Genomic DNA, 14,759 nt, shown 5'->3' with positions numbered 1-14,759 from the left:
CTCTCTCTCTCTCTCTCTCTCTCCTCCCAAATCCTTTCTCCACGGCGGCTGCGGCTCTGCCATCCACCAGCTTGCTCTCCCGCCCCAACCCTCGCCCGCCCCCCCCTCTCCCCTCCTCCCAAGAAAAAAGCTGGTCACGACTGCGCACTTGTCCGAGCCCTTTCCCGAGCGCACGTGTTTGTGGGTTGTCTGTGTCAACTGGTCTGTCTGTCTGTCTGTGTGAGAGAGAGAGTGTGAGTGAGTGTGTGTCTGCGCCTTTGAGTCTTGTGGTGTCTAGTCGTCGCATCGACCGCCGTAAAGGAAGGAGAGCAACAGCGAAACGACCGACTGCTAAGTGCCACCTGCTTCAAGCACTCACCGTCACCGTCACCGTCACCGTCACTGGTTCCCTTGTTCCTTCCATCCTGGGGACGGCACCTGCCAACGGCCAAACCACGCTCACGACAAACGACGACAACAACACCAAACAACAGCAGCAGGTTGTTGCCTGTCACCCCTCCAACTCACCTGCCTCGTCTCCTCCATTCCACCCTTCTGCGCCTTTTATTTTCCGTGCCGCACTCCATTCAGGTCCAGGCGCATCGCCGGCCTAGTCGCTCCCTCCTCAGGCGCTTATTCGAGAATCTGGTATTCTCGCTGCAAAACCACCAACTGTCCTGCTGCTGCTACCGCCGCCTCTCTTGTTGGCAACCAGGTGCGTCGCGCCTTCCTTGTCCCACTGTCCCCTCCCCCTCCCCTTCCTCCATCGTTTCCCACGCCCCTGTGCCTCTCCTCTACCCGCCTGCTATCGTCGGCTGTGTGAGCACCAAGACTGGGTCTAGAACGAGGGCTCACGTAACCCGTCTCTCGTCGTCTGCTCGCCGCCAGTCAGTCAGTCAGTCTGCACTGCACTGCACTGCACTGCACTGCACTCCACTCCACTGTGTTGCGCTGTGCTGCACTGCTCGTCGCTGCCAGCCATGGACACGACAAACGGGCTTGCTGGTTGCACTGCGACTCGTTCACACACCTCCTACCCCACTCCCCCAATGCACAGCACACAACTCCACACAGGGCGAGCTGCCATGTCTGCCTCGCCCACTACACGCTTGCTGTACGAAGCTGACAGTCCAACGCTGAAAAGGGCTCTCTCTACACCTAATTCTTCTTTTCCTTCCAAGAAACTCGAGCAGGCGTTTCCACACTGCCCCAACCCACCACCCACCTCGCCGCACGCCCGTCGCTGGGCCAGTCACTCCGGCAGTCGCTGCCCCAAGCTGGTCACACCCACCCCACCTCGACAACCCAACATGGTTCAAACGAGCGCGCGTTCACCGCTGCCAATGCCTTCGTTCGGTTCGGTGTTTGGAGCAGAATCTCGCCAATCTAGGCTCCAGGGCCACACTTTTGCAAATGGCTCCAATCTAGCACGGCCGCACACAAGCGGGAACCCAAATACAAGCGCACCCTTCTCCACCTTTCATCTTCACCACGATAGTCGGGACAGCAACTCGACAGCCTCCTCAGACAACTCGCCGACCACCACCATCTCTACCATGGACTCGTCGTCTGTCACCGACCCGTCGCCAGGTGTATCACCAGAGTCGCCTCTGGCCAAGACAAACACACCTTCCTCCTTCGTAGCCGACTTTCGATCCCGGAGAACAGAGCCAGCTTCGGGCGACTCGTCGAGTACTTTCTTCGAGTTACAGAGACCGACGACGCCTGCAAAAAAGCCGCGCAACTTGAAGAATCTGGGCATCAATACAGCCTCCTCGCTGAGCAATCTACGTGGAAACGCACCAGCGTCTGTGGCTCCCAAGGAGAAGACTAGCTCTGCGCCGCCTTCTCCTCTGTTCATTAAGCCGCCCACTCCGCCAAAGAGGCGGCCGTCCAATCTGAGCTTGACCATCTCCACCCCTGGCAGTAATGAAGGCAAGCCTGTGAGGCTCCTCATTCCTTCCACGCCATCCTTTAATCGCCCTGCATTGCGCCACTTCCAATCTTCACCATCCTTGCCAATATGTTCGAGCGCAAACCTCAAGGGCCCCAAGGGAGGTATGCAATTGCCTCCATTGCGCCCCATCACCACGAAACCCTCTGGCCTTTCAGAGGTGCCGTTCGAGATGGAAGAAGAGGAGGACCAGGAACCCAATTTCGATATACCGCAGTCGCGGGAAGAGAAGCCGGCTGCATACCCAAACGGACCGATCTGCATATACGAGGCTGGCGTATATCTCTACTTTGAGCCAACAGCTGAACAAGCCACTACTTTCGATGTCATCATCAACGTAGCCAGTGAGGTCAAAGATCCATTTCTTTCGTCCGCGCCAGAGACTCAGAAGGACATTGACGCTCGACGTGTAGATGGGCCACCGGCAGAAGATGTCGACTTTGCTACGCTTGCGCAGCGTCTGAAGCCTGCATCATTCTCACCGGAGAGCTCATCCACATCCAAAACTGCGCCGACGATGAAGGTGACGCCGCCACGAAAAGTTGTCCTGGACGGCAAGACATACACCACGCCAGAGTACATACACGTACCATGGGAGCACAACACTGACATTGTGCCTGACCTCTACAAGCTTGTGAAGATCATGGACGATCATCTGAAGCAAGGGAGACGTGTGTTGATCCATTGCCAATGCGGTGTCAGTCGGTCAGCTAGCTTGATTGTTGCATACGGACTATACAAAGATCCCCAGATGAGCGTCCAAGAAGCGTACGACAAAGCAAAGAAGCGGAGCAAGTGGATTGGACCGAACATGAACCTCATCATGCAGCTACAAGAGTTCCGCAATGGTCTGTTGAGGCAGAATGAGAGCCGGTCCTATCATAACCAGGGTTATGGTCGACGCTCTGCTGGGCTTCCGAGTACAAGGTCGACCAATGGCAACGTGTACTCGCCTTTTGATAGAGATAGTCCATCAGGATCACGTACTCCTCAGACCGCGCCGCTGCCTCCGGAGAGTGATATCAGCATGCAAAGAGCCAGCACAGGGAATATCATGGCCATCTCACCAGGACCATTGTCGGCGCCTACGGGCATCTTTGCTCCAGGATTCCGTCGCTCATGGGACTCCAGCAACACCCACTTCGACCTCTCGTCACAGTCCACGCCAACGACGACCCCTCAGGTTGGCCCCAGAGACCAGCCTGTGCCAACCCTTTCGATTGGTAACGACTTGCCGACGACTTTTAGACGAGATGATTCAGCGACAGAGACTACAACTTCAAAGCAAGATACCACCTCGCTGCCATTGTCGGTTCCCAACTTCTCTCGCCAACTACCACTAAGGCTATCTGATAACCAAGACGAGGAGTCAACCTGTGGCACGTCAGAAAGGCTTTTAGCTCCGATGCAGTCTTTTGCAACGCAGTCTTTGAAATCACCCGCCGTGTCTACTTTTAGCATTCCCCGCATGGGGTTCCAGGATCCTTCTTACGAGACGGAGGTCACATCACCAATCAAAACATCGTTTGGCGAAGACGCGTGGCCACGAGGATATGACGTCGAACCGCAATCAGATGTACCTGCGCTGAAAGTACGCGACATGTCGACGCCGCTGGCACCGATCAGATCTACTGAAATCAACATGGCTGGGCTCAGCAGTAGGGCAGGTATTGGTGACAGTTTCCTCACACCACATACACCTTTTAGGCTTGGTCAGCCACCGCCATCACCGAAACCTCGCTTCGTTGCAAGGCCAGACGAGGCGCCGGAAGTTGCATCTCCCATTGCCACACACTTTCCCAAGGATGTATTTGGTAGTGCCGATGATGTGATGGAGGATGAATTAAAGTCTCCGCGCGCAACAGAGTTCCACATGACTCCATTGAAACCAAGGCTGTCAAAAGATGAGGATCCATTTGGCCTAACATCGCCGACACGAATGGAGAGCGCTTGCAATCCCTTCGAGCTTCAAAGCCTTGCAGCGCTAAAGGCGGTTAAGGCCGAAGATCGGCGACCGTCATTCCAGGCCATCTTGCCACCGGAGCACCAGACTTTCAACGGATTTGCTTCTATTGACGGCACCACCCAGGCAAATTCCCCACCCTTTGTCAGCCTCCATGCTACGCCCAACATTGGTCTTGAGTCAGCCACGGACCATGATAGCAAATCCGAAGAGGTCAAAGACCATGCTCCTATCGCTGCATCTACATCTAGCCTGTTGGAGACACCGAATCTCTCGCAGAGCCAAAGCCACAATTCCTCGTCGACATCTGCAAAGGCCATCCGAACACGGTTCTCGTCGCCGAACATGCGTGATCAGCGAAAATTGCAGAAGCTGCAGACCGAGATCCAGTCCAAGTTGCCTAAGCCGAACGTTGCCCAGCATTCTATGGATGACATTGACGCTTTGACGTCACCACGTGCGGAAGAATTCACAAGGAACCCCTTTCACATCGAGCTGTCCCCCGCGAACGACGAGTCCAGCCCAGTTTCATCAAACGAGACAATCAAAGATGGCCGCAACGGGCATGACTGGAGCGATCCCCCGCTCCGGCAATGGACACCTGAGAAGGCTGCTGTTGATCCTAGAAGTCCAGTACAGACAGGCAACAGCCCTATAGTTCGCAACATTTGGGATGTACTGTGAAGCGTATTGCGGACTGTCTGATCTTAAACCCCAGCGTACCTAAATCAGGCGCGTTTTGAAAACACACGGATTGTCTACGTGCGATGTCGATGAGAAACCTTGCTTTAGTTCATTGTGAGTCTATGAGCAATGGATCACAGTATCCGAAACCTGGCATAGTCGCGTCTAATGAAAAGACAGCTTGCAAGCCTGGCATATTTATCTTGCACAACAAAGTCTTTCCACATCTACGAAACCAGTGGAACAGCTCCATGAAAGGGCGGGTGACAGTGCCCACCCTTTGCCGCCATGAATCCTTCACCTACAGCAACCTCCCTCCAAGTTCCTTTGGTCGTGTTTCCTATTTGTCAAACCCGGCGTCCATTCGCCTACTCTACATTCGCTTTTGGGGGTCTTATGCGTGCGTTGAATTACGCTACAGTAATGTCCTAGTTTCTAGTATCTAGTACCGCCCAAGCCTCTATTTACCACCACACTCGCTATACCGATTTCCATGCACCTTTGGACCACCACCGACACACTACTCTCGTTCATGGTGTGAGAACTAGACCATGTTCTCTCGCTTGTATGTATAACAATACTCTTTTTTTCTTTTTTTTTCCATCTGTCTTTGTTCTCATGGGCTTTTTCTCTTTCTTTGTCTCTTTGATTCCGAGATTATGAGCGATGTAAACTGGGCGTTATTTGTTTTTTTGGAATCGGCAGACCACTGGAAGTGATGTGGGAGCCTTGAGGGCGTGAGGGAATTACTTTTTTCGTCTCTTTTGTATAAGCGAAGACTGGAGAGAGACAGGAGGAGTTGTGAGGAGGGGCGGATATGTACATGTATATCGATCGGAACTCGAATTTTCTCTTTCACCATGCTGACCCTTTGCACCATCGGGGGGAGATGGAGGCCGGAAAGGTGATTTCATGTAAACGAAATGGGAGAATAATATTCCATGTTTCTTGTCAAGGTCTTGCAGTGATGTGTGATATATATTTCTGGATGAGACTTTGGTGACCAGTCCTCTTTTTGCTTTCGTATCACTTGACGGTGTATATTTTGACTTGGGGGACGGCGACTATATATATAGAGATAGACAGGAACTGGGATTGCAAGGAGCAAGCATATCATCATGAATGAATTGAGTATACATATAACTGACTATACATATGCCTGACATATGCCTGACTATACATTATACATGGAGACGGCAACGAGGGTGGAAACTTTGGCTAAAGAATACATGGGGATCTAGTTTATTGTTTTTTGGAAATGAAAAGACCTCTTCCCTTTTCGATTGTGATTGTGATTGTGATTGCGATTCAAGTTACAAGGGTTGCGGGTTTAGTTTGGGTAGGCGGGCGGGTAGGTATGTAGGCAGGTAAGTGATCCCGGATGGAGAGAGAAGTTTGGTATAAGTCATGATATTCATCAAACCCCGGCTTTGTGCTCATTCCTCCCTCCTTCCTCCTTCCCCCTTGCTCCAAACCAGACTCCACAACTCTCATAGCGAGCGAATGGATAGTGTCTACTAAGTCGAAAATCAAGTCAACAAGCAAGCAAGCAAGCAAGCAGGGCCGAAGCCCTTTGAATCCCGCAAACTAGAGTACCAGAAATCGCAATGCGCATTCTTAATTCCCTGCAATCTGCAATCCACAATCCCAAGCCCAAGCACAAACACACCAAAGAACCCCCTCCCACCTGGAAAAACAACAACAAAAGACCCACTCCAAACGCCAATAATGCAATACAAAAGCACGCACACAATTTATATCATCCTACCCGCATGAATCCGGCAAAACAAAAGAGGACGAAAGAAGAGCAAGAAGCGAATGGTAGGGTAAATAAACACAGCGGTCAAAAAAGGGCATCAGTCGTGTATGCAAGCCAAATGTAAAGCAGCATGCGATTCGTGGGGGGAGAAAAAAAAAGCGCTCTGCGCGCCTTCCCCAAAGACCCCGAGACGAGTGGGAAAGAGAGTGAGAAAGGGAAAAGAAAAGAGGGAGAAGAAGATGGTATTCAAACTAACCCGCATAAAGCAGGTTGGTCTGTATTGGTAAATTTATATTGATTGGACGTCAAAGTCTGTGTAGAAAAATCCACATGTTTCTGATTTGCAAATGAACAAGAAGACGTAGAAGCCGTAAGAGACCAAGAGCAAGCATGAGAAAAAAACGAATGTAAAAAGAGGATACAATAAGTCCCCCATCATAGCCCAGAAATGCTATCATCTTTGGCATGGAACAACCAAGGAATCATCATGGACGGAAAAAGCCCCCCCGAAAAAAACTTGGGGGAGAGAAAAAAAGGACAATATACACACTGATACTGAATACTGATACTGATAAACCAGCTACTCTCGACGCCAAGTGCAGCCCTTGCAAGCGTCGGAGTAGGAGACAATGATGGGGGAAATATGCCGTGGAACGCCTGGTTGCATGGAGATAAAGATGAGCCTGGGATGGGGAATCATGCCGAAGTACGCCGGAAAAGTGATGCCGGGTTTGTGGATGGAGATGGGTATCCTGTTGCGCCAAAGATATGTCTTGTGGGTGGGTGGGTGGGTGTGCGTGTGTATGGGTTCTGCTGTAATGAGTGGTGGTAGTAGTATTGCAGCCACCTACTCTCTCAATCATCTCATCTTCATACCTCTCCATTCTCCTGCTTCCCAAGTCTAGTAGACGTACGTTGCCGTCCTTCCTAGGGATGGCTTCGTCGCTGGACAGTCCTTCTCATTCTCGCGCCCTCTTGGTGCCCATCTCACATCCTCGGGACCGTACTTGCGCGCATACTGCACTTCGCTCGGGCTGTAACTTGCCTGGCGTGCTCGCCTTGGGTCGTTCACTTCGCCATACAGCTTGCGGCTGGAGCGGCCGCGATCTTCGGAATGGCGAATGGGGGAGATGTTGCGGGTCGAGGTAGTGCGGTCCATGGGCGGGGGGCGTGCGGCTGAAACGGGCTTTGTGGAGTAAGAAGTGGTGGTGGCTTCAGACGGGCGGTTGGGTCCAATGGGTGGGCGGGAGAGAGGAGACGGGGAGCGCTGATGGTGGCGTCCAGGTTCGCGGAGGACAGTGCGTGGTTTGCTTGCAGAGCCGGGCATCTCTTCTGGGCGGAGACTGGTGACGCCGTTGCCAGTAGTGGTGTAGTAATACTTCTTCGTGCTAGACGAGGGCTGCGGTAGCGGTACAGACGGGAAGGCGTCGTGCTCGGGGCTGTGGTGTTCAGGGGCCACGGGTTCCCGCAGGCCAGAGGGGCGAGCGGCAGTGGGTGCCTTTTGGCGGGGTGCCGAATGATTGGCGGGCATGGTGGCGGAGCGGTGGAGAGGGGCTGGTGGCGACTTGTCTGGACGGCGGTGCTCGCGAGGGACCTCGCTAGTGTAGGATCGCTGAGGCATGGAACGCGGCACCTCGATGTTGGCGGGCGACGAGGCCGAGTGCTTGAAGATGGGAGGGGCTCTCCTGTCGTCACTCCACTCGACAATCTCAGGAATGCCGCGGCCAGAAGACAGCATGGTGCGTTCGGTACGCTCCTTGGGCCGAGCTGACGATCGTCGAGGCGCCTCTGGTCGGACGTCTGGGCGTCGTGAAGAGCGGTGATCAGGGCCGTAGGCATCTCTAGACGAAGTTCTCGTGTACGTCGGGCGAGTCATCTCGGCTTCGACCTGGCCACGTGACTTGTGCTGGTAGCGAATGGCCTCCTCTTCCTGCACACTCAGCTTGCGCGCGCTGGACGGGGCGTACCGTGTCTCTTCGTAGGATCGGCGGTCTTCTGCCTTGCGTCGCGACTCTGCAGCCTGCTTGCGTGCCGCATCTTCCTCGCTGCGCCGCTTCCAGTCGGCTTCGTAGCGTGCCTTTTCGTCTGCCGAGGACTCACTGTCGACGGCGTTGAACTTGCGTTCGCTGCGGGATTCCTTGGCACGTGTCTTTTCGCGGTCCGAACGTGTGCGGTCGTTGGCGGCGGGGCGGGCACTTCTGGGAGACTCCTTTTCCGGACGGGCAGATCGCGAGGACGAGCTCATCTTGGGATATGCGTCATAGGTGTCATACTTGGCGCGTGCCCGGTCTTCGAAATAGCGTTCTTCCTCGTAGGCGGCCGAGCGCGACGACGGTTTACGCTCTTCGGTGGTGTAGCGGGAGGGCGGGTACGAAGAGGCAGTGCCTTCGAAGCGTGTGGTCCTCTCAGCGCGTGGGACGGAAGCTCGGGCAGCCTTCTCCTTGCGCAATGCCTCGAGCGTCAGGTGTGCCTCATACTCGCCGCGCTTCTCCGTGTCGACGAGCGTCTCGTAGGCCTGTTGGATCTGGTGGAATCGGTCGGTTGCCGCCTCTTTCTGGGCTGGATCTGTGACCTTGTCCGGGTGGAACTTGAGGACTAGTTTGCGATAGACCGACTTGATGGCAGCGGAGTCGGCTGTCTTGTCGATGCCCAAGGCCTTGTAGTGGTCGGGCAGTGGCTCTGAAGCCATCGTGGGGATATGTGGGGGGTGGGGGAAGCTGGTGGGAGGTGGTGGGGGTGTGTGTATTGCTGGGGGCAATGGGAAGGGGGAGAGTGGATGGGGTAGTGGCTGAGATTTTTATAGCGGCGCAATGAGCGGCGATGATAGAAGGTCACACATGCAGCAGCAGCAGCAGCAGCCGACCTAGCGAAGAGCAAGCGAGCTGTGGCGGTGACGTGACACGCGGCCGAGGCTAGTTGTTGGGCACTGGACAATGGTCACTGGTGGTTGGGGTGGTTGGGGTGGTAAGAAAAGAGATGGACCGAATGCGGTAGAGCAGGCGAGAGCGAAAGGGAGGATTCGGACGGTAGTGGTGGTGGTGGTGGTGATGGTGGTGGAGGTGGTGATTGGGGAAGAGAAAGGCAGCTTGCTTGGGCGCGGAGCGGGTGTTCCTGGACGGTCCCAAGTGGACCCGCTGACCTAATCGCCTGCTTGCTTGCTTCTCTTCTGGCTGTTTGGGCTGCCCGTCCGTCAGGGTCAGGCACGGCGAGAAAATCGGAAAAGGCTGGGCTGGGCTGGGCTGGGCTCTGGTGGCGAAAAGTGAGAGGGAGAAAGGTCTGGCAGAACAAAATGCCTGTAGGATTTTCAAGGATGGATGGATGGATGGATGGCTGGTTGGTTGGTTGGTACTCTATAACAGTCTTGACAAAAAGACTTGCAGCGTGCGTGGCCAAAACAAAAGAGGCTGAAAAGTGGTTGTTGCTGTGGGCAGCCAGCCGGGACTTGCGGTGTGGCCGGCGACGTCACTGTTTCGGCGATGCCAATGCGACTGTCGCAGGTAAGGCTCGAGCTTGAGCGGATCGTGAGGGGAAGAGCACAGCAGAGAGTATTGAAATAGAATGGGTAGAATGGGTAGAAGGGGGAGCAGAGGGGGGAGAAGGGGGTTTGAAAGGGAGGGAAGAAAGGAGGGTCACAAAAAGAACAGGTCTGTCCCACAACGAGGCGGAGAGAGAATAGCAGTCGATGGAGTCAGCCTGCTGCATGCACTCTTGAGGCGAGGGGGGAGGATCAGGTTGATGACGATAAGGTATATAATAGTATCAACCCCGACGGGAACCAAAGGCCTCGCTCGACTCTATCCATGACAGGACAACAGCCCTGGTGTGAGTGGCCATGAGGGCAAGCCGTAGGGCAGCAGCAGGACGAGCAGGGCCAAGCATCCATCCCTACGACTACGACGACGACGACAACGATGCATGGAAGCATGACTACTCGGTCACTCTGATCTTCTGCCTGCCTGCCTGCCTGCCTGCCTGTCTGTCTGGCTGCCCAGTCTGCCGGCTTCCAGAGTCACGTCTGGAGTTTGTTTCTCGCTAGAGAATCGTCGAGTTAGGCCGGACCCTGTTAGACTGCGCTCATGGGCATCGCGCAACCCAGTGCTGCATCTGCATCTGCATCACCGCACGCCGCATCTGCCCCGTTTCCCGCCCCCAGCGGCTAGAGGGAAACATTGGCTCCCAATCAAGCCCGTGAAGCGGTCGCATGGGCGGTCTTCGGGGGGCCATGGGGGTAGGGGGGGACGCCTTCGCCAATGATGTGCGACAAGGCCTTCGAGGACGCAGTGAAAGAAAAGGCAGCGAAAGCGAGGAGAGGAGAGGAGAGGAGAGGAGAGGAGAGGCGTGGATAGGATGGGAGAGGACAGCAGACCATTTGGAAGTCGATGTGACCCCGCCAGCCAGCCAATCACTCCCCCCTACTACTACTACTACTACTACTACTACTACTACGTACTACTCAGCATAGCCTGTATACTACACACTCTCTCGACCCCTATGGAGTCGTCGACATCTCTCCCCACCCACCCTCATTCGCAAGACGTGGTCAAGCCGAGTGGGCTGCTAATCCTTACTACCCATCTATACAGTCCTTGGCGAAAATAAAGTGAAGCACGGCACGCACAGTAGCAGCATCGAGAAGCCTCCTGTCACGGTGGTCAGGTCCAAGCCCATGTGTGTGTCTGTGTGTGTGTCTGTGGTCGGCTCTAGAAGGCCACTGTCTCTCGTGGAATCCGAGACACAGCCCACCATGATGAGTGGAGTCAGTGAGCCGCAGTCACAAGCCTCGCCCCTGTGTTGCATTTCCTGTCCATAGACCTTCCCTATCTATTGCATGCACATGAACAAAACATAGATGCCTTACCTATCTCCATCTCTACTTGGTACTCTTGCCCCTCCCCCTCCCTACTCGGGGCTACAGGGCACGGCGGTTGCATCGCCAGGACAGACCCGGCCACTTTCACCCACACACGACTCCACGAATCAGTCACGGGCCACCCAACTCGATCCGTCCCGAAAGAGATGGGATGGGACCATCCACCCTAGCCCCCGTCCGCGTGGTTGGACGATGGCGATGCCGCTTATGTGGTGGAGTGAGTGAGCGAGCGAGCGAGGGGCACAAAGTGGGGCTCAGCACCACTCCCTTCTCTTCTTCCCAGCTTCTCTTTGGCCACCAAAAACCTTCGCTCCCACCAAGAGCCCCGCCGTCGATATCGTTTGGATGAGCTGGATTGGGGCAGACAAGGGAGGTCGGTGGTTCGGGTCATCGGTCGAGTCCTTGTACTGGTGGAGTACGTGGTCATCCTCGATTGCCTGCACGTCTCTTGTACGGTATCCATCCCATCTTCTCTCAAATCAAAAAGGCGGTGCAGCGCCACAAGCAGGACATTGTCAGGACTCAGATGGGTCGGGCTGTGGAGCGAGGAGGACGGCGTAGATTGCAGGGCGAGAGAGAGAGAGAGAGAGAAAGGCACGACAGGCCCCCACGCTTGTGAGATCATAGTACATACCGTCCTACAATACAGTCCTGCTACTCCATTGTAGACATGGAGATGGCACTGCACTGTCCTCCACCGACTCCACTCGAGTCCTCCACTCTTTCCGCCCAGTGCTGGCTGTCCTCAACTGGCGACTTTCCAAAGTCCGTCATCCCACATCAGCCTACCTACTATACAAGTATCTACCTAGGTTGCTGCGTAACCTTCCGTGGCCTCGGGCCTCCTCGCTAGCACCCCCGATCCCCTAGATCTAGTAAACCATTGACCACCACCACCGACCGCCCTGCCAACACCTCCCAAAATAAAACTCACATTGTACCTACGTAGAGTACTCATCCTCTAGATACACACTACACTACACTACCCTACACTACCCTACCCTAACCTACCCTAACCTACCCCCTTCCCCTCCAAACCCTCACATCCACTCCGTAAGATACAAAGTTACACCGCTTCCTCTCCCCCCAACGTCCACGGTAAACGCCAAACGCCAGACGCCAAAACGCCTCACTCTGACCGCGCAAACATGCGTCTACAAGCCCGCCGCCACGCACACACGCGAGAAATAAAATAAATAAATAGAATAGATCTTCGGCAACTACCATACCCAGAGTACAAGTAGGGCTACCGAGGTCCCCCGCTTTGAAGCGTCTCTCGTTTGATCTACGTTGCGTGCAGAGGAGATGGAGTCGCCATCTTGAGTCATGGGATTATTCACCGCTTGATACTGTGTACAAGGGGAGAGGAGAGGTACCCGCCATGTGAAGCGGGTTTAGGAATCACTACGTAAGTACCAAGGTTTGCATGGTGGGCTTGATGGTCAACGATCTTCTTGATCAAGCTTGTTGGCTAGCCTCACTTTTTTTGTCTTGCGCGTCCGAATGACGGAGGAGGAGGATTTCCGTTCTTCGGGCGTATGTTGGATGCTGTGCAGAGACAAGGTGGGTATGGGTGTAGAGGCGGTGTGGTGGATTACGGTGGATTGCTTCGATTGGATCGTCCTGCGCACATTCAGACTTGAATTTTGTACCAGAAAAACCATCTTGCTTGATTCAAATTTTGATTTTGAGTCTTCATCACCACTAAGCTTATCATGTTCCCATCGGCCATGTTCTGTTATATCAAATGCGTCGAATGTTGGATCGGCTATACTTCCTCTTTGCTCTTTTTCACTCACGACATATCATGCGCAGAAGACGCGAGGTAGATAGGATATACTACAAATTCCGTCTTCTCGGTTCATGCAACATACCTAGCGTTCAGACCGCAAAAGTACAGTGCCCACCGCCTTGAGTTATTTACAACCCATCTGTCCAGTCGTTACGCGTGTGAGTTGAACAGCTGCATATAAGCCAGAGATGATCGAGGATAATGATGATGATACGGATGATATCGAACCAAGTTTTTATTTCGACGAGAATAAATATACTGGGTGTCAGAATCAATGCCACGCTATCCCGCGTTATGCCATGCTTATGCTATACTATGCTGTGTCACACTGCGATACACTTTGCAATCTTGGACTATGTTACTAACCCTCCCCATCCCACAAAAAGTACTGCTATTAGCGGTATCGGGGGTAGAATGTTGGTCTAATGAGAGGAAAGATGTGAAAAAAAATTGATGACGAAGTCCGCTATCTCTCATCAGTGTTGTAGGCAGGTTCAGGTTTGGGGATTCGGGACGTTGGTGGCATGTAGTGGCATCCATATCTGGATTATCCTCACTACAGCAAGCTAGTAGTCATAACCGACCAGTAAATACCTAGAAAATGGTCTAGAGTTTGGATAGAGAGGTACCCAAAGTCGTATTCCACTCATCATGCGCCATCTCTTGGGAAGGGGGAACAGCCCGGAGACACTATGGCCACCATTACTGCCACCATTATGCTCTTCCTCCTCCTTCTCTTGTAAAAGCCCACTGTCATACCACACCTTCCACTCCACCATACTCTCCTGCGTCGCCTTCCTTATCTCCCAGAAATCAACCCAAACACTGTCTTCAACCCCGTCCAAGCTAAAATCCACTTCCGCGACCCGTGACACTCCCTCTACCTCTTTCCTTTCTTCCTCCTCTTGCCCCGCACAGAACCCTCATGACCAACACCCTAATCAACTCCCACACAAACGGCGCACATGGCCCCACATCCATTACACACGCATTCTTCACATCGTGCCTCGGCGTCCCATGCTCTGGCAAGAACTGTCATTCTGAAAGACCCTGTTGCAGGATTTGTGCGAGGCCTATGGCGGTGAGGTATGCGATTTCATGGCGCTGGGTGGAGGTGACGCCTAGGAAGTGGTTGTAGTCTGCTCGTTTGCGGGGGAAGTCGAGGCCGAGAAGGAACCAATGAGTTCCGAGGCCGAGAGAGGTGGATTTGGTTGTGATGTGGGAGCCAAAGGCGTCATTGATGGGGAGAAAGATGTACGAGGTAGTGAAAATGCGGGTGCGGTCGAGGTCGAATGGGTCGATTGAGAAAGGTTGGGGGTGTGGCTCCTTTGTTCCCTTCTCTTTAACTTGCTCTCCTGCTACCTGTTTGCCCTCTTCCATCTCCTGCCTTCCAATCAGAATAACAGGTCTTCGCCAAATTTGAGTTCAGCACCGCAATACCCTTCTCCTCACACTCCTCACCCCCTGAAAGCACCTCCAGCGCCATGCTCAAAGAATCATCGCGCATCCATGCTTCCCCGTCATCAGTACACGAGATACAATGCCAGTCTGCATTCGTGATCTGCGAGAGTCCGAGTGGGAGGTGGGTGTCATTGTCCAGAGGGGGATCGTATGTGTGAATGTATCTGGTGGAGAACAACAATATTGTGGATTTAGGGTAGGTGGATAATGATAGTGATAATTATGAAATCGCGGGCGTATCAGGTTTAGGCTTTAGATAAGGTGAACCGCGTGTCATGGTGCTAAGTGGATTTGTCT

At 53.8% G+C, this 14,759-nt stretch overlaps 3 protein-coding genes across 3 annotated transcripts; 1 reads left to right on the top strand and 2 right to left on the bottom strand.

Annotated features, from left to right (window-relative positions):
• Positions 1-959: 959 nt before the first annotated feature.
• On the top strand, positions 960-4,580 carry IAQ61_011594 (uncharacterized protein; the record flags this gene model as incomplete). Its single annotated transcript, XM_003844117.2, has 1 exon — positions 960-4,580. The coding sequence occupies one exon, from the start codon at positions 960-962 to the stop codon at positions 4,578-4,580; it is 3,621 nt and encodes a 1,206-aa protein (XP_003844165.2).
• Positions 4,581-7,240: 2,660 nt separating this feature from the next.
• On the bottom strand, positions 7,241-9,028 carry IAQ61_011593 (uncharacterized protein; the record flags this gene model as incomplete). Its single annotated transcript, XM_003844116.2, has 1 exon — positions 7,241-9,028. One exon carries the CDS (start codon positions 9,026-9,028, stop codon positions 7,241-7,243), a length of 1,788 nt encoding a protein of 595 aa, XP_003844164.2.
• A 5,008-nt stretch (positions 9,029-14,036) lies between these two features.
• Positions 14,037-14,381, bottom strand: IAQ61_011592 (uncharacterized protein; the record flags this gene model as incomplete). The annotated part of the gene is made up of 1 exon (XM_003844114.1): positions 14,037-14,381. The coding sequence occupies one exon, from the start codon at positions 14,379-14,381 to the stop codon at positions 14,037-14,039; it is 345 nt and encodes a 114-aa protein (XP_003844162.1).
• Positions 14,382-14,759: the final 378 nt, after the last annotated feature.

The sequence above is a fragment of the Plenodomus lingam genome (assembly GCF_022343315.1).
Source record: "Plenodomus lingam strain CAN1 chromosome Unknown scaffold_20, whole genome shotgun sequence".
Lineage (NCBI taxonomy): Eukaryota > Fungi > Ascomycota > Dothideomycetes > Pleosporales > Leptosphaeriaceae > Plenodomus > Plenodomus lingam.
Note: the sequence above shows the minus strand (reverse complement) of the source record. Positions and strands in the feature narration are given on the sequence as shown.